The sequence below is a fragment of the Hakea prostrata genome, chromosome 2 (genome assembly GCF_041222555.1).
Source record: "Hakea prostrata isolate BN-2017 chromosome 2, UWA_Hpros_2, whole genome shotgun sequence".
NCBI classification, from domain to species: domain Eukaryota; kingdom Viridiplantae; phylum Streptophyta; class Magnoliopsida; order Proteales; family Proteaceae; genus Hakea; species Hakea prostrata.
In genome coordinates this window covers 52,149,435-52,176,795 of record NC_142601.1, presented here as the reverse complement: position 1 = coordinate 52,176,795, position 27,361 = coordinate 52,149,435, and the positions used below count along the sequence as shown (strand labels likewise).

Here is a 27,361-nt window from a genome sequence, read left to right as displayed (position 1 = left end):
ATCATGAATAAATGAATATAAAGGGCGTACCCAGTGCCGAAGCTCCCACACTGTGGGGTCTGGGAAAGGGACTTTCTAGGCAACCTTACCCCTGCTTTGCAGAGAGGCTGATCGAACCCGCGACCTCCAGCGCACAATGGAGAGACTCCACCATTGCGCCAGGCCCGCCCTTCATCATGAATAAATGAATATGTTCTTATAAATTGGAATAAGTGAACATACCTTAGCGAGAATATAACGAGGCCGTGTGGTTATCCGCCGCACAATTTCCACCAGTGCAGAACTGACTTTGAAGTTGATTTCTAGGCTCTCTGATGCAGCTGCAGAATGTAAGCAGGTCAAAGGAGGGAACTAAGAATGTCACCATGTTCCCATCACTAAGAATGATGGACTTGAAGTATTCAATTATAAACTGAAATTTACGTCCTCTAGTATGAGAGACGGTGATCGGTCTTCCAATTCTTGGTGGTGATAGCCAATTTTTTCCGTGTCCTGTAATTTGACTATTTTACTATAGAAAACAAAATCTTGATGAATCTGACTGCTTATTTCATTTTCTACTTCTCCTTTAACATTCTATTCTCAATTAAAAGGTTGGGTTAACAGCCATCTTTAATTATAAATGATATATACAAAGCTAGTCAGAAGGAATTGAATTCCGTGCTAGAAGTTTTTTCTATCAGATTTTCTCAGCCTTGAAACTGTATTCATATTTTAACTAGTGCCCAAAATTAATTTGAATCTTGGATACATGGTGATAAACGTTGTGAATTCCATGTCCCAAATCTTCGATAAGAAATCTTCAAATTAAGGGGAAACAATTGCCGGGACACTAATTAAAATTCCAGCACTCTCGCTTCACCATCCCCCCCCCCCAACCAAAAAAAAAAAAAAAAAGACAAAAAATAACTCCATTAAAACTCGCTGTTGGACAATTTGGTTTCCCACTAGATCATTGGTGGGAAGCTGCACTCTAGCATCATTGTTAGAGTCAAGTCTTAAAGGGTACTTCCAACACCATCTTGTATATGTCTTAGCAAGTTGTGATTTTCTTTTTTAACTTTTATCTCTCTAGGGAAGCCTGCTGTTATTATTAAGAAAGAAAGAGGTGACACAGATTTACACTCTCCCACAATCAATTCTCTCAATCTCTCTTCTTTTGTTCTTCCCTTTCTAGCTGCATACCCTAGTTCCTTCACCCAAACTGACCAATTTCTAACTTCTAACTTGGCATCAGAGTTTGGTTCTCTGGTTTGAGAGTCAACTAAGCTCACTTTTTTATTTCTTCACATCGCTCTGGAACCCTAGAAAGGTGATGTGTTCCAATAGAGGCTACAATATGTGAAATATCACCCATAATATGTTCATTGGAGTTGTATTCTTCAAATAAAAACTAGGAACAGCATTTAGGAGCTGTTGAAGAAGAATTCAACTAGTCCACAGCAGGGTTCTGCTAGAGTGTGAAGAGTCAGCTTCGACTCTCCCTCATCTTTCAATCATTTGGCCATGGGGCAAAGATCCTTGTGAAAGTTGACCTGATACTCAAATACCCTTTAATAACTCCAATACTCAAATAGCCCTTGTGAAGTTGGACAGATACCAATGACTTGGGCTGATCTCACTCTATGAAGTTACCATTGTGAAGTAGAGGAAACTTACACACATCACTGGATCTACCAAGACACCTGCAACTACTCATCTATAATATCTGAAATGGGAGACTGAGAACACTGTTATGACCTGGCTGGATTTTCCAATGAAGCCTGCAATAACAGGAAAGAGATTTACAAGAAAGGAGTTGCGAAAGAAATTTGGGATAGGTCTCTACTCTCTAGAACATTTCAATCAGTTGGTGATTCAGCAAAGGTATACCAAACCCTCCAAAAGATCACCACTAGAGAAAAGGGTGACAGAAACATTTCTGATTATTACAACATTGTCATTGGTCTTTTAAAGTAATATGATAACCACATAGATCTCCATATCCTAAGGATGAGCAAAAGGTGTATAGAACACCTGAAAGGTGAAAAGGAATGTGTTCTTAGTTTATTTGGTGGACACTCGACACTAAGGAACCTATGCAACTCTACTGTGACAACAATGCTGCTATTAGAATTGTCCATAATAATACCATACAAAATGACTGACTAAACACACTGAGGTTGATAAGCACTTCATCAAAGAAAGTTGGGTTTGGGTTACATTTTCACTCCCTGCAAAATGATAGGTGATCAAAGTGGCAGATATCTACACCAAGTGTCATTCCTAGTCAATTCAATACCCTGTTATGCAAGATAGGAATGCATGACATTTATTCTCCAGCTTAAGGGGAGAGCTGGAGTTTGTAAACTGTTATTTTGTCATTGTCTAGTTGCAAGTTACACCAAGATGTAATTTTCTTTTTTCACTTTTCCCATGATCCCATCTAGGGAGGCCTATGTAATATCAAGGTTATTGTTAATGAAAGGAATAGATCGGAGAGGTTTACAATCAATTATCTCAATCTATCTTCTTCTCTCTCCCCCCCCCCCCACAAAAAAAAAAAAAAAAAAAAAAAAAAACCATTGCTACAAACTCCTGTAGTCCTATTCCTTTACTTGTACTGATTAATTTCTAACTTCTGTCATATGGATACCTCGCTTCAGAAAAACACTGTTTTTGCACTAGTATCCATTTGAATAAAAAAGGACAATGAATGAAAGGAAACATACATTTTCCTGTAACGAGCTCTCGGCTTGTCATTATTAGAGTGTCTTTATGGCCTCTAAGGAGAACATCAGCCATTTCAGCTGCACGACTAATCTCTTGCTCCCTTTCTTCCAATGATTGCATGGCAAGTTTATCAACAGATACCTAATTAGAAGTCGAAAGCAGAAATCAGATTAATTTGATTACTGAGAAAAAGGGGCATGTATCAAATATTTAGAAAGATTCAGCAGAATTATCCACTCAAATCTTGTTTGACATTTAATATAAAAAAAAAAAGAGGGTGGGAGGGGGGAGGATCTCAAACATTTAGATCACCTCAATGCATCTTAAGAAATGGCCGAATTGCGATTTAAGATCTTCAACCTGCAAAATTTTGATAATTTGAATATTTATAATGTGTAGGATGTAAGATGCATTTTAATACAAATCATAAAAGCTTAGTTTTGACCTGTTTTGTGGTCTTCGGAACATATGACCCCACAACTATGAGACCCCCTTCCCTTGCTTTACCTATTCCGATATCCTTTGGTAATATTGGAGCTACTGGCCTAATACCAACTCGAGCAGAAACAAAGCTAGCAGCTGTGCGGCATAAAAAACGTTTACCCTTCAATTCAGCCTGCCAATTCAATAAAGATCTGAGACTAAATTTTAATTATTACATAACAAGTTTACAAAGCTAGAGACTTAACAACTGTAACAAAGAAATAAAGGAATGTAAAAGACTGTACCTGGATCATTCCTGCTGCAAATACAGCCATATCTCTTTCACTGACTGCATTAACTATACATATTGAATCCTGGTGGCAATGCAATAGATTGAAGTAAAGGAGAAAAAAAAACTAGCTCTTTATCAGGTGAAGAGAAAAGGTTGAAGAGAAATAATAGTAAATAAACAGAATGATGAGTTTGAGTGGAAGAATCATGAGCGAGTAAAGAGTATGCCACCCTGATACCAGCATCAGACAAAAATGACCATCATAGTGATTCCACTCCCTCCCTACCTCAAGAAATGTCCTTGGTGGTACCATCCAATGTGGAGTCCTAATCCTCTATATGTTGGATGTCAAGATTGAAAACAAAAGATTAAAGCAATCCACAATGTGATTCCTTCTTGAGTGAGAGTGTTAAGAGTTCATATAATGGTATCTAGAGCAACTTTCTATTGTCTTGTACTATATTTTCATCTTTTACCTCCCTAGGATACCTTATGTTAATATGAGGTTATATATGGTGTTCCTCATATTATAAGCAAGTAGGTCAATATAGTGAGAGAAAAATGTTCTCTTCCCACTCTTTTCTTGTTCTTTCTCTCATCCTCTTCTCTCACCTCAATCCGTTCCATTACTTTGAGCTTTCACTCATCATGTCTGGAAAATTTTGTGGAACTGACGAGTTATTTGTGATCCCCTATGGAACCACAAACATTAAGTACCAAAAACAGTGACAGGATCACGATGTCAATACCATTTCAGTCCCACTCGACATCCATGAATTGATCCTAGAAAAGCATGAGCCCTACACTCCCACTCACAAATAGTTGCAAAACTGAATGCTGTGTGGCAAATTTGAGAATATTTTTTGGACCCTTTACAATATCCACAGTGGGAACTGAAAAATCTCACACAACACCACCTCAAACTGAAAACAACCCCCCCCCCCCCAAAAAAAAAAAAAAAAAGAAGAAGAAAAAGCTAAAAGTAAAAGTGAGGAAAAAAGAGAGTTTGAAATGTCAAGCATTTCCCGCATAGACAGGGAATTAATGTACAAATACTTAAAAAAGAAGGGGGGGGGGGGAACAATATGCGTAACTTAAATTTCTACAAAGAAATATGAATACATAAATAATGTAGCATACAGATAATGATGAACTACTTCACGGCTACCTTTTGCAACCTGCAAAGATGCTCACAAACAGCATCTGGTCCTCCTTTCCTCAATACGTGAATGGAAATAGATGCAACACTACTCGCTGGTACCCGACCTTTAGTTTTTTCCTCAACCCACTGCACATATAAATCACAGAAAAGATGAGATACAAACAAATGGCCTACATGTGATAAACTCATCTAAGTAAAATATTCTGCAAATAATGGTTAGAAGAAGACCTCACGAAGGTTTGAAGATCTATACCCAAAGGCAGCATCTTTAGCAAATTCAGTGTCTCCTGCAGGAACAAGCCTAAGTCACCGAGATCAAGCATCAGTATCAGGATTCATTGAGTAAAACAAAACTCCAAAAAGTACAAGTCTATGTGAAAGATACCTATCAGCATCTGCCACATAGTGTACATCATTGATCGTAAAACGTCCTCCTTGAAGAAAGAAAGGGCAAATAATCCATGCATCCATCCTACCCAGCACAGATACAGCAGCATCCGCTTCCTACAAGGACAAGGCATTGTCTGTTATTATATAAAATTCCGAGTTTGTGTTTGAGCATCTAAGAAATTCATAAAGAACTAGAGCACGCAGGCCTTGCCTCTGGAAAGTGACCACGAAGTGTTGAATCACCTCTTAACACCACTGTATAGCCTATGTTCTCAACTGACTTAGCTGCAGTTTCTAAGTTTCTACAGATTTCTTTTATCAATTCAGTAGCCTGGAGAATTCACAGACAGACAGAGAATAAAAATCGACAAGAAAGCAAAAGATACTGTATGGTCATATTCTGTCAGTTAAGTAAGCTTCAGGAATATTTTTTGAAAAATGACCTGTTTGATCAAAGTCAGTTACCTTCCCTGAACTCAGAGACCTGGAATTAGTCAATATAAAAAAGCATTTAGGTCTTCTTTCAAACTGTTCAACAAGTGATTCGATACTCCTGCACAAAAAATCAATATACCATCATTTGCTTCCTTCAATGCATTTTCTGGTGAGCATGGTGGATATTATTTACATGACATTGTTCAGGTCATTTTATCAATGATGGGATGAAAGAACAATTTAAAACACCTCAACTAAAACAGCAGTAACTTTGAACAAGTTAATCAAGGATAATCACCATTCTGTTAGGACTTCAATATCATGAACAGTTTGAGTTCCAGTTGGGTCATCATCCAGAACAACCAAAGTCTTTGAAGTGCTCTGAACCATTTTACAGATATCTTCAATGGGATCAGTTGACCACTCAGTTGGAATAGAACTCAAAAGAGTATCTTTATTAAGAACTGGAAGTTTGCCCTCGACTTTGACTCCAGTCAGTGTCTCATAAACCTGCAGATACATGATCCAACTGCAAATGAAACTCCTACTCCCAGACATCTATCATGAGATTAAAAATGCAACTTTATTACCAGGTACAGCTACATGCATGCCTACAACGGATAAAATAATTACCAGGTATAACTACATCCATGCCTACAATAGGAAAAACAAGCTGACTTGACAACCAAGGTTTTGGAAGATCATCTAGCAAAAATTCCATGCATTCAGTGGCAGGAAACTTTGCGAGAAGTGAAAGTTAAGAAAAACTGGTTGGGAAAATTGCAGTTTTACATTGAGATTTTGAGAAGAGAAAAATTTATATATATATATATATATATATATATATGAAGCCATGCACAATAAAGAGAGTTGAAATACTCCTCCATATGGATAAAAAGCATAAACACTAAGGAAAGACTTCCACAATACAGATAGAAAAGGAGATATATGCTTATAATATGAATCTAAACAGCACATCTATAACACAGCACCAATTATGGTAGATGTCAATGGAACTCAAAAAGATAAAAACCTTAAATTAAAGAATTCCATCCTGTAGACATGCAATGTAATTGGTCTCAGAGTCTTGATACAACCTCAAAATATGGTTTACATGGCCTGAACCAAAAATTCCTTATTACATTTACAACTCAAAACATTTTTACGACAGAAGTGTCTTTCTTGTAGCCCCAAAGAAACAATAAATCCAATAAAATAATCCTTAATACCACAAAACGTGGAAGTTGATCCATTACTAATCAAATCAAAGCTCATGATTCCCATCAAATGGGTGAGTTTGAATTATAAACTGAACACCTTACTGTTGAAGTATAGAAGTGAAGTAGTGAAGAAATATCAAAATGAAATCAAGACAGAATGAAAAGAAAATTATTGAACTTTTGAGCATAGATATTAAACATGTAAATATTCTCCACTAACATTTGTTAATTGGAAATATAAAGGAGCAAGAGATACCAACAAATTTCACCCCATAGCTTGTCACAGCAAAACAATAGGTTGACAATAATACAAAAACGGTCCAAAATTTTTAGATACCTTTTCTTGTAAATAATACAATTACCTGCACCTTCAGAAATCATAATAAATATATAAAACTGATTCATACATCCATAAGAATCACATTTGTTGGGGGTTTGGGGGTGGGGGGAACATAAAACATGTAATTTTGAACAAATTAATGTATAAAGCCAAGACATTGGAGTTAGTGATAACCAAAACTTTCTCACAAGAAATTGAAAGAAGTAAAAAGTATCAGCTGAGTTTCAGCACTGATTTAAAAATTTACTGCTTAAATTGGAACAAAATTTTCTATGATTTCAGGCTTCAAACAATTGGGAACTTGAGCCATCTGTTGATTCAACTGTAATCTAATGCATTACTTAGAAGCAAAAACATTTTATTCAAATTATAATTTAGATTAAAAGCTGTATGAAATGCTTACATTGACCATCCAAACTAACCAATAGAACCAAAAAAATATGTATAATGGCATTTGATCATACCTTCACTACTCCAGCATCATCAGACCGGCCCCAGCCAGCAGCAGAACCTAATCCCCACACCCCACCCCAGGAAAGAAAAAAAAAAGTACCAAATAATTAATACTAGACAGTGCACATAATCTTTGTGAAAAATATACTGATTCTGGCACTAAAAGTCTTCAAGAAACTAAAAATGTTTTATTAAATGGACATTATTTCTTTAATTATAGTGATTTATTGTGCCACCAAATTGTTGGCTATAAGCCTATCACGCACCTGATATAAACAGTTGGTGAGCAACGGTAGAAATAAGAAGTGGAATTTTACGGGATGAGCACTCATGAGTAACAATTCCCTGTGACAATAACAACCATTGAATTACACAAGCTGGAGACTATTGTTCAACAAGATGTCTCAGGAACAAACTTAAACACGACATTGATTTATCTCGCACCAGATCCTTTACAAAGATGTCAAGAGCTGAATGTGGAGTATAGTCATTGTCCAACATGTGGGGCACACGATTCTCAAACATCCTGTACAAGAAATGAGATTTTCAAGCTATCAAAAGAACACACAACTTTTAAAGAGAATAGTTTATCAGGAAAAGATGAACAAAAACAGAAGCAAACAAAGATTAAAGCAATAAGCAAACAAGAATATTGGTGTACAGTCACACAGCAGTTTAAATTAGTGCGAATGGGGGGAGGGGCTAAAATCTAAAGGTGTTACATAAATTACAACCAAAACACAAAAACTCATTTTCCCTAATCATGTAAGAAGTACTCAGTTTTGACTTAAAAGAAGAAGAAGAAGAAATCAAAAGGAAAAAATCACAACTTTTGAATGCGGACCATATTAATTCCCCCCCCCCCCATTAAGTAGACCATTTTAAATTGATGTACTAGTAATGTACTAGTAACAAACATTTCAAGGACCAGCACAGTATATGGCAACACACAACCAAAAAACAGTGGGTATGTGCTGAAAGCAGCTTATCATGTGGAGCTGCAATTTGTGAATAGGTAGATTCAAGGGACCCTTGCTCACATAACAAGTTTCAACCCAGTCTGAGTTCACCACATGGACAAAAAGAAGCATGGAAAGATTAGGACTAGTACGAATGTAAGATGGTATATGAAACGATGAGAGTCATGGACATAGACAAATTAATTTGAGGCTGAAAGTTGGCAGGTGACCTATTTCGACCATTTCCTAGATATCCAATAGCAAGAACTGCAACATCAGTATTCACACATGATAAAAGGGAAGTGGCCACCCTAATACTTTCACCTTCTCTAATAATATTATTGAAAAACAGAGATGTTTATTGGTCCATAACAATTCCTTCTGACCTAATAATTTCTCAAAAAGAAAAGTTATTGCCCCACCACAACTATTAGATACATGACATGGTAACCATTTTACAAGCATCAGATATTACTGACATGACGACCTAACTCAACCTGTTGTTGATCATTCATGTGAAAGAATACCCTTGTAGTTATCTGAAGAGCTGGCCCAACCTAGAATTAGGGTTTTTATTAATAAACTCAAAATGTTACACCACTTTCCTCCATTCAATTTGACTTTTGCTGCTATCCAAGTCAATGTAAATGGTTAACTTCAAAGAGCCACAATACCATGGAATTTCCAGAGGCTCTTTTTTTATACAGCTGTGGGCATGGCTAAAAACCATGAGCTGCAGAGCGCCATATTTCCCCCCCCCACCCACAAAAAAAAAAAAAAAAATCCAACTCTGTATTACACCACTAGCTAGGAACATATGAGTAAAATATAAAAAATAGAAGCCCTTTTCCTTTTTTCTTTCCCCCCCCCCCCGGGTGGTTTTTTTTTTTTTTGGGTTTGTGGGGAGCGGGGTAGAAAACATAGAAGCCATTGGTTGTTTGGCGAAATATGGAGGACTAAGTTGCTTAGTCCTTGGGAGAAATTTCCCCAAAATTATTATAATAGCTAAAAGGTAGTAACTTATTGAAGTGTAGGGATTACCATGATGCTCCTCCACTATTTGTGATGAATTCAAACAGCATTCTGGTATTAAGACCCAATCGAGCACCAAATGCCATGGCCTCAGCTGCTGATGCTATATGAACTCCAGCAAGGAGTTGATTGACCATCTTTACAGAGCTACAGAACAGATACACAAGAGTGGATTAATAAATTCATTGCACAAAATTAGTCCATTTTTAGAAGGCAATGGAAGTAAACATGCATTTTGCACATAAAAAATATTCATGCTGGTATAACGCACATTTGAATATAAATCTATGTAATGATGCAAATTGCAAAAAAGCCATTATTTCATTGGAAACCAATAAACTAAAACCTAGACTGAGACCACAAAGGAATTACCTTCCAGATCCACAACCCCCCTTAATAATATAGAGCTTCTCACTTAGGGCTGTTCACATACAAAGGCAAAGCATCAGCATTCTGAATGACAAACTTAGGGAAAGCTTTCCAGCAGGATATACCATTAGGCTCATTACCTGACAGAACAGAACCAGCATGTTTAAGAGATTCTTCTGAACCTGAAGCCATTATCTGATTGCAAACAAAAACAAGGAATTAGATATCTATTTCACTTTAAAAATTGATGAATAAACTGTAGCATACACCCTAACAACTAAAAGCAATACTCTGATAGAAGAGTAGAAACTAGCACACTGATAAAGTTTAGGCAAATTCACAAGTTCAAGTTTTATACTGTAAGTTCTCCAGATGAGGCCCTCTTTACACCTCCGGAAACAGGAGCATCCACCAACTTCAAATCCTTGTGTTCGTCTATGACAAGAAGAAATGGCTAATCATGGCAGTAATCAAGAACTTAGAATACAGAAACTTAACACAAAAAGTAGTGAAAAAAAAATGTACTAGGTACTCTCATAGACCCAAAAAAATAGGCAGCTCAAGCAGAGATGGGAATTATTCATCCACCAGAATTTCAGAATTGCAGAATTTGGAGAAAGACCTTAGCAAGTGTGAAAAGAAATCCAACTAGTAAGAAACAGAGTGGAAAACTTTGTACATAAATGGAACAGGTTAAAAAACACGCAAAGACTGATGCAAGCCTAGAAGCCAACAGAAATATCTCCAGGTGTAGGTATTATTTATTGAATAGCATCTTTATATCTTGCTGAAGGCAATAATCAACCAACGTGCTACCAATCAATACTTTCCAAACAAGAACCATTCTTGATTCAACAAGCTACGAATATGCAGCTACTAATGGATTAAGAGACCTACTTTGTAACCTTCGCTCTAGTTGCATCACAAATCCAGGGGTGACTGTGGATGAAAGAATAATGGATGCTCCAGCAGGAAGGGCTGTAAAATAAAATAATATGGTGTTAGTGAAAAAAAATATATTGTAGATGACATGAACAAGAAGGAACTCATACCTGACACTGCACCATGATCTCCATATAAAACACTTTCTGCTTGCGTTTCATTGGTAACCATAACGATAAGCACGTCTACATCTGAAATAAGTGTTAAAATCATTTCTGAATCTTTGGAGTGTCATAGAGAAAGAATATGACAAATAAAGTACATGCTACCAACAATGTGCTTGACAATTTGGCATACCAATCCACATTGATGATCCAACCAAAGCATAAGTTGATGAACTTTGCTAATAGTAACATGCAAGCCAATGAACATTATCTTGATTTCCAGACATTTGACTGGTAGTATAACATATTAATGAGAACTGTAAGATAATGTACTGAGAAAGCAGATCTGAATTTCCTGCCGGAAAGCTACATTTTTTTTTATGGGTAAAGAATATATATTATAAACAGCTCAATAGGGAGAAACAGAGGGTAAAGAAGCCGGGGGGGGGGGAGCTTATGTACAACAAGGGAGAGCTTGGAGCACCTTGCAAATGGCTTTCATATCTGCTCAGGGGAGCAGGATTTGGGCATCTGTGGAGGTTGCTCTCCAGCCAACAATGGGCAACACAAGCAGCAAAAAGGAGCTTCTGAACTGTATACACAATAGATGAGCAAACCATCGGCCCTCTGTCTCTAATGGCTCGCTAGTGTCTACACCAGGGCAAAATGGCAGCAAGGGCTTGTGTCCAAATGGGCTCAGTGAATGGTAGGCAAAAAAGAGGTGAGAAGAGTCTTCTAGGCCTGGGCAACATATGCAAGAGGGGGTAGCTTGGATGGAGTGATTAATGAGGAGGCACTGGGTGCGCAAACAGTGGGATAGGCTCTCCAGGCAGTGAAAGCTACATTGCTTAGGCACATGCAGGGAAAAGGGACAAAAAGGAGTGGATGTTTTGGTAAATGAAACCCATGATCGTGCACTCAACAAAAGAACTGTACAACCAGCATTGCCCTTCTTCACTCACATGATATTGCTAGATCGGGCTTTCGCCCATTATCCAAGATTCCACACTGCTGCCCCCCATGGGAGTCAGGGCTGTGTCTCAGTCCCAGTGTGGCTGATCATCCGAAAAGACCAGCTAAGCATCAGTGGCTCAGTCAGCCTTTACCTGGCCAACTACCTAATACTACACAGGCTCATCAACACTGCTTTTCAGCTTTCTTCAGGATTTGGCCCGAACTGTTCAGAAGATTACCATGCGTTACACACCTGTTCTCTAAAAGTTAAAAGAGCATCTTGGTAAAGGGTATACTTTTGGCTGTTTCTGTTTATCAGAGACATGGTTTTCATGGTATGAGACCACTGAGATCCAGATTCATCACTATAATTTATTTATTTATTTTATAAATCTAAATGGAAAAGCCCTTCAACTGCACTAAAAACTCTTAAGAGGAAGGTTATTCAACCTCTTATCTCTCAGTTTATCTTGGAATAGCTTTTCAATGCTAGTTAATCTTTTGACCATCCTATCAAAGGATTCAGAATTGTAGTTTGCAATTTCCAGAAGAACTTATTTCTCATCATCCATTATTTGATAAAAAGAGTGAAACCAAATGATGAAGACTCACTGGAGGGCTCCCATAATACATGGGCAATACAGAACCGGTGGAGTGAATGTCAGATCAAGATCATCATGCATTAAACAGTTCCAATGTAAACAGATTTCAACTCACGTAACATTGTTCATATTTTTCTCTCTTAAGGAGAACTTTGTTTCCGAACTGACAAGTAATTTTACATCAAAGTCTCTCACTCATCCGTTTAAGAGTTGTACACTTAGGTTTGCTTATCAAAAAGGAAAAGAACAACTGCTAAAAACCTCAAGAGAACCTGACTTCTGCAGATCCAGGTATTCACTTGTGATAATATTTATATAATAGTCGGGGTAATGTGTGTGTGATTTTTTGAATTTTTGTTGTTGTATATGGTTTTTTTGATTGGAAAATGGTTGGTTTTTTTTGTTTTGTTTTTTTTGATTTTTTTTTGTTTCTGGTGGAGAACTTCTACTTCTGCAGATACAGGTTTTTTTTTTTTTTTTTTTTTATCCAAACAAGCTTGTGATAAATATGAAATTACAAATACAAATGTCCAAACTTGAAATACAACAAAGTAGCACAATATCTTGAAGAAATGCAGGGTCTGTTCCAAGGAAGCTGAAGAATAGATCTTCCAGAAGAAAACCAGGTAAAACGTGCAGAACTCGAGCCGGATTGAGTCTAGATATCTCGACTCAACCGAGATTGAGTCGAGATGGGATCCTTATTTTGGTTCAAACCTGGTCGAACCAAGGACTCAGTTTTATGACTTGACTGAGATTTTGATTGAGTCCTTGTAGTTTTTTATTTTGCACAATATCTCGTCTCACCTTCTGAAAAAGTGAGATATTTTGTGAGTTCTTGATCTATCGAAGAGACCCTTAACATGCTGCCAACTATTTCTTTATGCATCAATTAAATAGAAAATGCAAGAGAGGATCCTTCTTCAATCATTTGAGAATTGAAATCAAGCTAATGCAAGAATTTAGGACCTGATGTAACCAGGGTTGGGCCCCAAAAACCAGACCTAAAGAAGCCTCTTAAAGCTGGTAGAATACCCCAAGGTATTTTGGTCATTTTCCCTCCTTTTTAAGCCTCAATATGGATCTAGATTGAATCCCCTCTATCCAAGGGTTATGGAACTTTTTTTCTTTTTTTCTCTTTTTTTAATTTTTGTTAGTAAATTTTGAGTTATGAAGAGTCCAAGTCCATCATAAGTTAGTTAGTTAGTTAGTTGTGGATAAGAAAAGATTCCTTATCCAAAAGGGGTTCTTATCTTTTAGGAATTTGTTTTGGGGTTGTATTTATTGAGAGATTCCAACTCTAAGGTTGAGGTCTTGTGGTAATTTGATTACATTCTAAGTGTTTTGGTCAAGAGTTGGGATCCTTATCCATTAGGGGAATCCTTCTTTTTGAAGGCTATAAATAGCCCAATAGTACTGTTGGATTCTATTAGGAGTCTAATAAGAGTTTGTATAGGAGTTAAATTAGAGTTTGCATTCTTGTAAACTTCTATTTCTTGTAATAGTCTACTTTCCACTTAATTATAAATAGAGGGCTTGAGATCATGGATCAATAAGCCATTCTACCAATTTCATATTTCTCAACATGGTATCAGAGCCTAAATACGATTAGGGAGGTGAGAGAAAAAGAAAAAAAGAAATCCATCGCCCTTTCTTTCTGGCTGCCTCGAAATCCAGATTGTCAAAATCCATGAAATCCAGCCTCGATTAGGACCTTTTTTTTCTCTGCAAAACCCATTGCAGATTTTCTCCAATTGTTGTAGAATTTTCTGAATTGTTGCAGATTCAATTCCGTCTCGATTCGACAAATAAGAACAGAAAACAGAGGAAAGAAGAAGAGAAAGAAGAACTTAGCAACTTCCGCTGCTCCTGCAATTTTTTTTCTCTCTGATTCTTCATCTGAAGCTTGCGATTCTGAAACCTGGTTCTTCATTTGAAACCTGCTATTGAGGTTCTTCGATTAGGGGCTGTTCTTCTTAAGCCTGCGATTGAGGATTGATTCTTCATCTGAGTTTTTTCAGGGGCTGTTCTTCATTGCAGAATCGCAGAATACAACCAGTTTTCTGGCCCATCGCTTGTCTGAATCGCAGCATATCGATCGTCTAATCACACCCAAATCACAGAATATCGATCGTAATCACAGTGAAGACTGGAGAACTGCAAACAATTTTTTCAACATGGCCACTTTCGATGGTACTACTGCTCCCATTGGATCCGAATATTTTCCCACTCTTCATTCTCTTTCGGTAAGATTTGACGGCACAAATTACTTGATCTGGTCTCAATCTGCTTACCTGACTATTGTTGGAAGAGGACTAGTTGGATACATTACGGGCACCACTATCAAACCCACTACCGTAGGTGTTTTACAGGATAAATGGATATCAAATGACTCTCTTATTATGTCATTCCTTTTGAATTCCATGCATCCAAATATTGCCTGGGGTTACCTATTACTTGATACTGCAGCCCAAATCCGGAAGGCTACTACTGAAACATATGGACAGTTGGGGAATGATGCACAAGTTTATGAGCTACGAAAGAAGCTTCATGAGACTACCCAAAAGGAACTAATTGTGGCCCACTATTATGCTGAGTTGCGATCTCTTTGGCAAGAGTTGGATCATTATGGGGATTATCACCCCACTAATCCAGATGATGTGGCGACATATAAGAAGTACATTGATAAGATTCGAGTATATGACTTCTTGGCAGGTTTGAACGTGGAGTACGATCAGATCAGAGTGCAAGTCTTAAGTCATTCTCCCTTTCCTACACTAGAACGGTCTTATGCTCATGTTCAGTGTGAGGAAAGTTGTCGATTAGTCAAGCTTCATACTCCTATTATGGAGAAATCAGCTTTACAGTCTGTTCACACTAAATCTGATCCGGCTAAGGAGATTGTCAAGTGTGAGCACTGTCACAAACCATATCATACCAAGGAAAATTGTTGGAAACTGCATGGGAAGCCTGCTGATTTTGAGCAAAAACGAGCACAAAGAAAGGGAAAACCAACGGCTAATCTTTCTGAGACAGTTTCCACCACACCCTCTACAGACGTTGGTTTTTCACAGGAGGAGTTCGCTACTCTGTGACATATTCTGCAGTCTTCTACTGCCGGTACAGCCTCGACCACTGCTTCCTCTACTACCCCTACCAACTCCTACCTAGCTACTTCAGGATCAAGGGAAGGAGATTGGACGTGGTAAATGGACTTTATTTGCTGGAGCCGATTGGAGGATCTACTTCTGCTTTGACTACATCTTCTAATCCGGTCCATTCGGTAATATCAGACCTTCATCAGTGGCACCGTAGGCTCAATAATCCACCTTTCAAATTTTGTCATTTTCTTTAGATTTGTTTTCCTGATACTTTTATCTTACCATTACAATTTCTTCCTTTCCTTTGTTATTGTTTTCCCACGTGTAAAGCTACACGTGAGGGGGAGATTGAAGATGTCTACAATTCAATGCCTTTCATGTAGACTTCCTTATGTAGAATTTGATCTTTGTTACCTTTGAAAGTTTGTCCCTTACCTTCGCAATCTTCTACTTTGGAGATTTAACATTGCTATAGAGCTATATTTTTTACTATGCAGAACTTGATCTCTGTTAACCCTGGAGATTTGCCCCTTAACTTGACATCTTCCCTTCGGAGATCTAACCTTGCAAAAGATTTGTCGTTTGACCTTTGCAGAACTTGATCTCTATTACCTTTGGAGATTGTCACTTATCTTGACAAATTTTCCCCTACCTTTGGAGATTGTCCCTTAGCAAACTTTCCCTTTAAAGATTTAACATTGCTACAAATCAAAAGTTTCACTTTGGCTGTTTTACCCTAGCAATTGTTACCCCAAAAATATATTTTCCCTCAGATTTGCGCAGAAATTTAGTCTTCTCAACATTTGAAGATTCTACCTTTTTTCTTGGGCGTTCTTCCTTGGAGACATAAAGTTGCAGTAAAGATGAGGACAAAGCAAATGGAAGTATATAAGGCAGACATAATCTATAAGTTTGAAGATCAAATTGCAGATGTTTACCTAGACAGATGTTTTATACTTTTTTGGTCAAGTTGGGCATGTGTGTGATATCCATGCCTCAACTTGAGGGGGAGTGTTGGATTCTATTAGGAGTCTAATAAGAGTTTGTATAAGAGTTAAATTAGAGTTTGCATTCTTGTAAACTTCTATTCCTTGTAATAGTCTACTTTCCACTTAATTATAAATAGAGGGCTTGAGATCATGGATCAATAAGCCATTCTACCAATTTCATATTTCTCAACAAGTACTTATCAATTTTTGAGTTCATGAATTTTGAATTGAAGAAAGGCTTTGAGAGAAGTCATGAGAGCCCAAGGTGGGTGATGTGGCTGGATGTGACAGTGTTTTCTGCAATTCTAGTTCTGCTTCTTCTCTTTCAAACTTCAGCAGCAACTCGACTTCAATCCTCCATCCAAGTAAGTACAGCCCTATCCCTTCTCCCATGGCAACCGTAGCCACTCCCTCCCCTTCCCTACTTCCTGTGATAGCAGCAACCCTTTTCCCCATGTTAGAACCACTTCCCCAGACCCTTTACACCCCTTTTCCCTTCCCCTAGGATTACACCAAGCCTTAGAACAACATCCCTCAGTCATCTCCCCATTCAACCTATATTCCATAAACCTAGAAATTCCTGCAGTTCATTTTCTTCCTCAAGAAGAAATTCTGCAGATTTCTAAGGACTTCTGAAACCCTGAATTAGAGACAGACCCAAACCCCATCCTGGCCAAAACCTACCCTGAGTTTAAATTTGAATTTCAAAATCTGGAAATTCAAACTACAGTAGTTTCAGATCTGATTCTCAGTTACAGCAGGGTTATCTGAAGCCCTAATAGACCCTAACACCCCTGAAACATCTTTCCCTTTTGCTGGAATTCCTGGGCAACCCTAAGAATCCGGAGAAATTACCAAACTACCCCTAGCCCTAGATTTGGGTTTACATCAGGACCCCAACATCAAGAGTAGCTCGCCGGACCACCCAACATAATCCTTTATAAACAGAAATGAGAATGACCTTAAACAGAGGGATAACCAAGCAAAAATGGAATGATGGAACTGTTGATATAAATTCTCATCTAACAGCTCAAGCTTTTTTGAGATAAATGATTGTGACATGGACTCAAAGTAGGGGGAAAGAATGTGTGATCCTGGGAAGTGAAATGGGTTTCCTAACACAATCTAGCCTCGATGCCAGGTGTAGTTTTCTGCATAAGTGTGGGTTAGGCACAAGGCTGTGCATGTACAGACCTACCCATGTGTAGGTCCTTTTTTCTTCTCTTTGAGGGGAAGTGGAGGGTGCCATTGATATACATTGTTGTTGCCCTTACTTGATAGCTTGAGTAGGATAAGCACTTGCAACAGGAATATGGTTCAAGTAGTCAATCCAAGTAGGTAGTCATGATATTGCCTAGAGAGTGCAGTAGAGTTACAATGAGACAGGTGAAACGAGAGAAGAATTTACAATTCCAAGGAGGGTGCATTACCAACTACAAGAAATAACAAATGGAGTATATTCTCAACAATCACTCACGCTATTAAGGTGCTTCCTATAAAGAAAATTTGGAATTTTTAGGGTAATAAATGTTTGAGAAAATTTTCTTAAAAAAAGAAGAAAAAAAAAAGAAAAAAAGAAGTACCAATGTGAACAAGAGAATTAAAAGCCACTGATTTGGGGACTGTGAAGTGACAATAAGTTGGCATCAATCTGGATTATCATTTGGATTGCATAGTAAGCCCATAGGTCCTTGCAGAATTTTGAATTATTGTGTCCTGAGCAGTTCAATTATCCATGTGCATGTATTTTAAATAACAAATGCACTTCAGGTTGGAAATATGTATAATGAAGCAACCAAAGAATTCTAGAGACATAGAAAAAAGATGGGAGAGACACAAGAGGAATAACAGAACAAGAAACAGGTTTTAAGAAAAGAATGCCTACACCCACATCCTGCAAACAACTCCAATCCAATAATCATTGCTAACTCTAAAATTCCCACTTTACAGGGTCACAGGTTTTCTCTCGATAAAATTCCATAGAGAACCAGATTTTGTGACTGAAGCCACTAAATAATTGTATTCATGTGCAATTATCCCTTTGTATTCAAAATCTTGATCAGTATGCAGAACAGAAACACCAGATGGATAGGATAATGGTTAATTTAACTGAGTTAACATTGCTTATGCATCAATCGTAAATCTATAAAGAGAATATACAAGAGGGAGAAGCAACAGGGAAGTGAAGGGGGCGGGGGGCAGCGGAGGGGAGCAATTACAATCTATTGCTCAGGAGGAAAGTGGAACTTAAGCCCCAGGAGCCAAAAATACTCCTGTTCCTTAGGAAATCCACAACTGGGGGGTTGGGAAGAGACTGAAGTCTAGAAGATGCATCAAAGCAGATGTCTCGCCAAATCGCATCTAAGGATCTTGATCTAGAGGTCCATCTTCTCAAATTACACTCCCACCAAAGGTGAGAGATCAAAGCATTGAACACCAACTTACCTGCCGTATCACAAATGAAGGAACCTGCAAAATGTCTCAACTCTCAAGAGCCATGTCCAATCTCGAGAGAAACCCAAAGAGCGCCTGAAGCGGGGCCAAATGGAAGTAATGGCAATCGCCCACAGGGAGTGAGAGAAGGGCAAAGAAAGAAAAGGTGGTCTACTTATTCGGGGTTGTTCCAACAAAGGACACAGTTGGGGCTAACATAAGGTGCCAATTGAGAAGAAAAGATTCATGTGGGAGGCACTGGGTGAAAGCTCTCCAAGTAGCGAACGAGTGGCAGGGGATGCGGCCTCTAAACCAAACCAAAGGAGTCTAGGTGAAAGAGGGAGAAGGGGACCTAACAAGGTTCCAAACCAAAGAGGAAGAGAAGGAGCTAGAGGAGACAGGAAGCCAGATTTGTAAGACTACGAAGATTTGATTTGTTATATTTTTGGAAAGTTATTAGCATAAATAAAAAACAAGTAAAGATCTCCACAAATCTTTCAAGTTTCAACATGGTTTCGGAGCCAACTCTATTCTAACTTCTAAGAACCCCAGAAATCCTAATTGCAAAGCACCACTGCCACCGCCATCTCTCTCTTCCTCTTGCTAATCGTAGGGCTTCCAATCTCCAACGGCACCCCTTTCTTCCATTATTCTCCCATCACAACCTACTGCCGCCCATTTGAAAGACCTCCACCACCTATTGCCACCATCTCCACCACCATCCTAGCCTAGCACCACCACTAGAAGAACCTCCAAAGACCAACAAAAACCCCGAGGGTATTGTCTGCCCCTAGCAATACTCCTAAGAGTGTTGAACCTTGTTTGCTGACCCCATTTTAGCTTGTGATCTCCCTAGGAGCATCGCCTACTCTTTGTGATTCTCCTAGGGGTGTCATAACACCTTCTCCAAGCCTCCCTACCTATCACCTCTCCTAGCACACTCTTTTAGACTCAACGACAAGTCCTAGAGGGATCGCTAGCTCTATGAGATCCATCTAGGCCTATCACCTAGCACCTCTAGCCTCTGCGATTGGTTCTAAAGCCATTGTACTACTTTGTGAAAGCCTCTAGAGCCATCACCCTTGTTTATCCTATGTTCTGAAAATATTTATGCCCTCAAACCATCCTTTCATGCCTAGTTTTTTGGTGGTGAGCACTTTCTCCTACCAACCCTATTTTCCCTTAGTATGTGATCCTGTTTTGTTCTTGTAATGGCTGATTCAGTTACCTCCGCCACTTTTGGTACATCCGGTATGGAAGATCGTCCTATTTCTTCTTTTCACGGGATCAGGATTTTTCTGCTTTACATATGACCACTGTTAAGCTTAATGGGACCAATTACCTTCCTGGTCTTGTTATATTTCTCTTGTTGTTGGTGCTCGTGGTCTGACTGGACATCTTCAAGGAACTTCTCTCAAACCCTCTTCTCCTAGTATAGGCGTATGGCTCAAGACAAGTGGGAGACTGATGAATATTTGGTTATGGGATTTCTTCTCAATTCCATTGAATCTAGTATTGCAGAGAGTTACCTTCTTCCTGATGTAGCCAGAATTTGGAAAGTTACCACAAATTTACTCCAAGGTTGGCAATGACGCTCAGTGTCTTAAAATCCGAACAAAAACTCATTAGCTGCAACAAAAGTTGGTTACTTTGTCTCAGTATTAAAACACTCTTCGAGGCTATTATTAAACCCTTAACTTCTATGGACGTTTTAATCCATCTTGTGCTGTGGATGTTGCTACTTATCAGAAGTGGGAAGACAAGCTCAAAGTGTATGATTTCTTGGAGGGACTTAATATTGAGTATGATCAAATTCATACACAGATCCTTTCACGTGAATCGTTTCCTTCTTTGGAGCAAGCCTATGCTATGTTTGACACTGAGGATAGTTGCCAAACAACGATTGTACATACTCAGACACCTGACAAATCAACATTGGTTGTTGGTTCTAGCAGCAATAGTTTCAATACTTGTGTTTCTCGTGTCCCAATAAAGTGAGTATTGAGGTAAAAAGCGTCATACAAAGGACAAGTGTTGGAAGTTGTCTGGTCGTCCAGCAAATTCTTGCGGAGGAGGTAGGAAAGCAAATAGGGGAGGAAATCTAGCATCTGAACATCAAGCAAATTTGGAAATTCTAAGTACTCCAGCACCTTCTCCTGTTGATGACTAGATTTAATGTGACTTCTTCAACGCTAACTTCCACTATGAGTGTAGCTTCTACCATTATTCCCCCTACTGATCCACAGTCTTCTACAGGTATTTTCGATTGTCACAGTGTTAATCTCCCCTAGATATTTGATTTTGAGGCAACCGACTATATAACTGGTTCATCATCTTTATTTGATACTTATGCTTCTGTTCCCTTGACTCAGGTTGTTCGAACTACTGATGGGTCTCTTTCTCCTATCTCTGAAAAGGGATCTATTATCTGTTCACCTTCTCTTACCTTAATTTATGTTTTGCATGTTTTTAAGTTTTTGGCTAACTGTTTATCCATTAGTAGCCTTACTCCATGAGTTACAAAATAACTTTCTTTCCTTCTTATTGTGTGTTTCAAGACCTGGAAAAGGGGCATACGATTGGCAGTGGTAGACAGAAAGGGGGGCTCTAATTGTTAGATGGGTCTCCATTAGCTTTTTCTACGGCGTCTAATTCCAATTCTCCTGCACTTTTACTTTATTGCCGTAGCATCGTTGTATTGGCCACATTCCTTACCTATTTTGTCTAAGTTGTTTCCTAATTTTGTTAAACGATGTAATTTGAATGATTGTTATTATGAGGCCTACATTTTAGCCAAAAAGACTAGGCATGATTACCCCGTTTCAGATCATTGTTGTACTGTTCCTTTTTCTATTATTCACTCTGATGTGTCGGGTTCTTCTCGGACTATGTCTATTTCTGATGGTTTATTACATTCATTGATTGTTGCACTAGAACTATGCGGGTCTACTTACTCAACCATAAAAGTGATATATTTTCATGTTTCCAAAAATGTTCATAACAGCTTGGGGCCACAGTCAAAATCCTTTATATAGATAACGGTACTGAGTACTTAGGTGGTGTATCCCCATCAGTTAGGACACAACCACAGTCAAAATCCTTTATACAAATAATGGCACTGAGTACTTAGGTGGTGTATTCCCATCTTACCTAGCTGACTATGACATCATACACCAAACCAGTTATCTTGACAATCCACCTCAAAATGGGTTGCCAAACATAAGAATAAACATCTTCTTAAGGTGGCACGTCCCGTAATGTTTACCATGCATGTGCCTCCTAGATTTTGGGGTGATGCAATCCTTACTATAACTTATCTGATTAACTGGATGCCTTTCCGGGTCCTAGACCAGCGCTACCCCTTTGAATTTCTTTTAGGAACAACACCCTTTACTTGAAATTCTTTCAATGCTACGCAATTAATGCACAACATCGTGCAACCTATGGTCTAAATTGAAACTTGTGGTCAAGACAAAATCTCGACCACTCGTTTTGCATAAATGCGTAGCACCCAAGTAAAGCTCGCCTTTACTACCACCTATGGTTTTTTGTTGTGTTGCCTTTGCCCAGAACCACCATGTTCATGGTAAGTTGGGTCCACGTGGGTTATAATGCATTTTCTTGTGTCATCCTACTACCCAAAAGTGTTATAAGTATTATCATCCTAATTCTAATCGTTTCTTTGTCTCTATGGATGTTGTGCTCCAGGAACAAGTTCTCTTCTTTATCCCTATACCTCTTCAAAGGAAGAGTCTTAGTGAGAAGGTTCCAATGTTGATTCCTCCTTTCGATATTTTTCCTAAGATTCCTACTGATGATCCTCCTTTAGAAGATGGAGTGATTCGACAAGAACAGCTAGTGGATGATGTGTAGGGGGAGCAAAGACTTCTGAAGACTTATCAAAGAAAGTAGCGAGAACCCCCTTCTGTACCGAGCCAGTTGGAAGCTTTAGCTCCTAGTCCTGAAGTACCAATTCCTCCAACTCCAAGTGAGTCTATTTTTGACCCTTCTTCTTATTAGACTTTGGAGTTACCAATTACATCAAGAAAGCAGCCACAGACATGCACCAAGCATCCTATGTCCAATTACATTTCATATCAGTCCCTATCCCAAGTTTTAAAGTTTTGTTTCCTCTTTGTCCCTTACTTATATTCCTAACACATGGCAGGAAGCATTATCTCACTCAAACTGGAAGGAAGCAATGGATGAGGAATACTAGCTCTAGAAAAAATAGGACATTGGACTGGGAACTAGTGTCTTTGCCTCCAAAAAGCAAACTTTTGGGTGCGAATGGGTGTTTGTTATCAAGCACGAGGCAAACAAGACCGTAGAGAGGTACAAGGCAAGGTTGATGGCTAAAGGCTTCATTGAGACCTATGGGATTGACTACCAGGAGACATTTACCCTAGTTGCCAAGATGAACACAGTTTGGGATGTCCTTTCATGTGTAGTGACTAAAGGGTGGAGCCTACAGAAATTAGATGTGAAGAATGCTTTCCTACATGGAGAACTTCTAGAGGAGGTATATATGGATATGCCACCCGGGATTCTACTATTGAAACTCGGGGGAAAGTGTGCAAGTAGAAGAGGGCATTATGTAGGCTAAAGCAATCTCTAAGAACATGGTTTGGGAGGTTTCATAAAGCCATAATCTCTAATGGCTACAAGCAGAGTAATGCAGACCAAAACCTTGTTCACTAAGAGAGATGGTTCCCACACTACCATACTTCTAGTGTATGTGGATGATATTGTGATCATAGGTAGTAGTGAGGATGAAATTTCAGCATTGAAGACTTTTTTGGGAACTGAATTTGAGATTAAAGGTATGGGAAAACTCAAATATTTCCTAAGATTAGAGTTAGCATATCTAGCCAGTGGCGTTTCTCTCTCTCAAAGGAAGTATACTCTAGATCTACTGAAGGAAACTAGGATGTTAGGATGTAAGCCAGTTGAGACTCCTGTTGAGCCTAATCTACACTTGAAGGCAAAAGAGGAAGACCTAGTTGATAAGACAAGTTATTAGAAGTTGATCAGAAAGTTGATATATCTATCACACACTAGACCAGATATCACATTTGCAGTTAGTTTTGTCAATCAGTATATGCATAATCCTTATTCCTCACATTAGGATGGAGTGAACTGGATCTTAAGATAGTTGAAGGCTACTCCAGGGAAAGGTATTTTGATTTCAGCTCACAAATGCGGACGAGGCATGATGTCCAAATGATAGAAGGTCTACCTCTGGCTACTGTGCATATGGAGGAGGCAATTTGGTGGCTTGGAGGAGCAAAAAGCAGTTAGTGGTTGCTATATCCAGTGTTGAAGCAGAGTTTAAAGCATTAGCTTAAGGCATTTGTGAAGTACTGTGGTAGAAGGGGCTGCTTTAAGAGCTTGGGACAGATTTAGAGACACCTATACAGCTTTACTCTGACAGCAAATCAGCAATCAATATAGCTCATAATCCGATACAGCATGACATAACCAAGCATGTTGAGATCGACAAACACTTCATCAAGGAAAAGATTGAGGTTGGACTAATTCAAATTACCTTTGTTACCTCTGACAATCAATGGGCTGATATTCTCACGGAGAGCTTAAGTAAAAGAAGTTATAGTATTATCATTGCCAAGATGGGCATGCTAAATATCAATGCTCCAACTTAAGGGGGAGTGTAGTAAGCGCAATAGAGTACTCATACTTGTTAAGGCATCACCTTGGCGTCCAGGCGGCTATAGAGATGCTAAGGCGAGCCTCGCCTTATAAAAGTCACATGAGGCAGCTGCTATATGAGTTTATAAACCATTAGATTTTGACTTCAAAATTTTATTGGTTGGAAAGTACACTTATCCTTTGCACCAATGGTATATAAGATCAAAATATTCCATTAAAAAAACCCATCACAAATTAACCTAAACTTCGCAAATTGCAACACCAAATTGTGAAGGTCAAAACCTTTAAAACCTCTCTAGCGGCAACTTGCAATAATCTTCGATTTCCAACACTCCTCTTCTCAGGCGAAGGTAAGCGCCGACCTATTTCTTTCCGGCATTTTTTTTTTTTTTTTTTTAAGTTTTTAACTTTGAAAAACTAATCTCATGCTCGGAGTTGCAATGGTAGACTCACTCTCAACTCTCCAACTTGCAATGAAAGTCTCCAGCGGTTTTTCCTTTCAATAGCTTCTCTTCTGAGGCCAAGTAAGTTTCAAATCTATTTTTTTTTCCAATTTTGTTGGTCTGTTCGTTAACCTGCAAGTATTTTATTTTATTTTTTAAAATATATAAGGTGATTGGTCCCTCTTATTCTCAGCCTCTCTTCTACTCAGACTACTGCCTACTTCGTTATCTTCTCCGGCGAAGGTAGTTATGGCTTTTCTTTTAATATATTAACTCTATTATTAGTGTCGACTTTTTTTTTTAAGACTATGTTACTAGTGTCGACAGTTTTTGTTACTATGTGTGGTTTGTAGCAGCTTTGGATGTCCTAAGTTAGCCTAATGTTAGTTCTTCTATTATATAAGATAAGATATATTTATAATGAAATAGAGTTATGTACACTAAAAATGTCATTTAAAACACCTTGACCGCCTCATCACCTCACCGCCTCAACTAGCCTAAACTGCCTCGCATCGCCTCGTCACCGCAACTATGGTAGTATTATTTCATTAAAGGTAGAATTTTCTTGTTGGCATCTTTGACTTTATTCTCTTTGTAAGATTCCCACACTGGGAAGATTCGATTTGTTCTATTTTTAGAAAGTTGTTAGTATAAAATAAAGACCCTGCTATGTCTCTCAGACACAAGTCAGGATTTCCACAAATCTTTCAACAGAAATTTTAAACAAAAAAATTTCCATCTCTTATCCCAAACAGGACAGAAAAGAAAAGCTCTTAGAGAATGTAATAAATTACCCTTAGCTACTTCTGCAGGAGAGTTCCCAATCAAACCACCTGCATCTGCAAACCGAAATAGTGTTGGCTTGTACACCTATAACCAAAGAAATGACGCCAGAATCATTAACTAGAATAGTTTTCTAAAAAAAAAAACCAACTTCCAAAGCATGAATTGTACCTGGTGGGCCAAAAATTGTTTCAATTATCTCAACGGAGAGGAAATTATTTTTTGGTAAAAATATGAATACATACCAGAGTCATTGCTAATAATAGTCAAATTTGATACTTAAATATATGATCTGGCTCAAATGCAACTTTCTTAATGGTAGATTGGCTTCCTAAAGTGAGCAATTTTCAAAAAGAAATAAAACATGCTCACAATTTTAGACAATGGAATAATTACTTCCCTTACCCGAACTGACCCCATTACAATGCAAAGTAAAACGATAACAGGCATTTCAAATTTTCTTTCAAAAAAATACTCTGGCTATAAAATAGATTCTATGAACAAAATTTTTCTTACATTGCTGTTAAATATATAAAAAGATACCAAGCATAGGTAGTACGTTTTGTATTATTTTGTCTTACTCTATCAATAAAATTCAACTTCACATCAGCCAAACAAAGAAATTATTACTGCTCATTTAAAACAAACTAATATAAAGCTAAAAGAAATGTAAAAGGCATGTAAGACATAGAATATATTTCTCAAACCTCTTGTTTTTCCAAATAAAAAGAAAAATCATCCATTCTCAATGAAAGAAGTTGGTTAAAATCAACAATTTACCACAAAGACCTAGATTTTTTTTTTCTTCTTCTTTTAATTCATCAACAGCCAATTTACTGTAATCAAGTCTATGCAATCTCATCCAAAAAACAGTCGATCCTCCTCAGAGTGCCCCGCTTCCACCAGATATATTTTATTGATCCTCCCTATTGCTCTAAAAATGCCAGGCTCCTTGAAAACCATCATGCTGTATAGTGTGGACTAGAAATGAAAGAAATTGGACTTGATTAAGCTTGTTCTGCCACTGAAAGACATTTAATTCTTTTTCATGAAAGGTGCTTCTGGAGAACATACTGTTAGACTTTATTTAATAAGGGTGTTCTGGGAACCAAATGCTCTCCAATCTCTAGCAGTCTTATATTCTATTTTATCTTTTTTACCTTTCAACTCCCTGGGGATGTGTAATGTAATTCCTTGCATCTTATAAGTGAGGTAGAGATCTAACATGCAACATTCTACCATTCTACCATTCTTTCTCTCCTTTTGTCCTCCTCATCCTGCTTCAACCTTCTACTCTTATCTCCTCTCTTGCTTTCTTGCAACCTTTAAATTCTACCACTCATTCTTTGCACAAGGCAAGCTTCCAGGAAATGTTTCGACCACCAAGTCATCAATTTCCACAAATTCCTAACATTGCCAAAAATACCAAAGGTAGGAATTTGAGACAACAAATAGGACTCCATACAAAATCAGCGGTCACAAAGACCAGAAAGTTTGTGACTTTGGTAAGACATTTACTGCTTGGAATTGAAGTTCCTAGCTAGGGCACAGCT

At 38.2% G+C, this 27,361-nt stretch overlaps 1 protein-coding gene across 1 annotated transcript in view; it reads right to left on the bottom strand.

Moving 5' to 3' along the window:
* Positions 1-27,361, bottom strand: part of LOC149024800 (ketose-bisphosphate aldolase class-II family protein) — a 50,660-nt gene that overhangs the window by 6,171 nt on the left and 17,128 nt on the right. The window contains exons 13-33 of the mRNA XM_089144997.1: positions 25,820-25,895; positions 10,840-10,920; positions 10,685-10,765; positions 10,146-10,222; positions 9,928-9,982; positions 9,791-9,839; positions 9,428-9,565; positions 7,872-7,953; positions 7,694-7,772; positions 7,439-7,485; positions 5,713-5,924; positions 5,445-5,532; positions 5,191-5,310; positions 4,975-5,093; positions 4,818-4,890; positions 4,596-4,715; positions 3,441-3,509; positions 3,158-3,328; positions 3,025-3,072; positions 2,712-2,853; positions 223-320 (exon numbers count right to left, since the gene is read on the bottom strand). Of these exons, the coding sequence (XP_089001123.1) occupies positions 223-320; positions 2,712-2,853; positions 3,025-3,072; positions 3,158-3,328; positions 3,441-3,509; positions 4,596-4,715; positions 4,818-4,890; positions 4,975-5,093; positions 5,191-5,310; positions 5,445-5,532; positions 5,713-5,924; positions 7,439-7,485; positions 7,694-7,772; positions 7,872-7,953; positions 9,428-9,565; positions 9,791-9,839; positions 9,928-9,982; positions 10,146-10,222; positions 10,685-10,765; positions 10,840-10,920; positions 25,820-25,895 (2,025 nt within the window). The remainder of the gene's footprint in view (positions 1-222; positions 321-2,711; positions 2,854-3,024; positions 3,073-3,157; positions 3,329-3,440; positions 3,510-4,595; positions 4,716-4,817; positions 4,891-4,974; positions 5,094-5,190; positions 5,311-5,444; positions 5,533-5,712; positions 5,925-7,438; positions 7,486-7,693; positions 7,773-7,871; positions 7,954-9,427; positions 9,566-9,790; positions 9,840-9,927; positions 9,983-10,145; positions 10,223-10,684; positions 10,766-10,839; positions 10,921-25,819; positions 25,896-27,361) is intronic.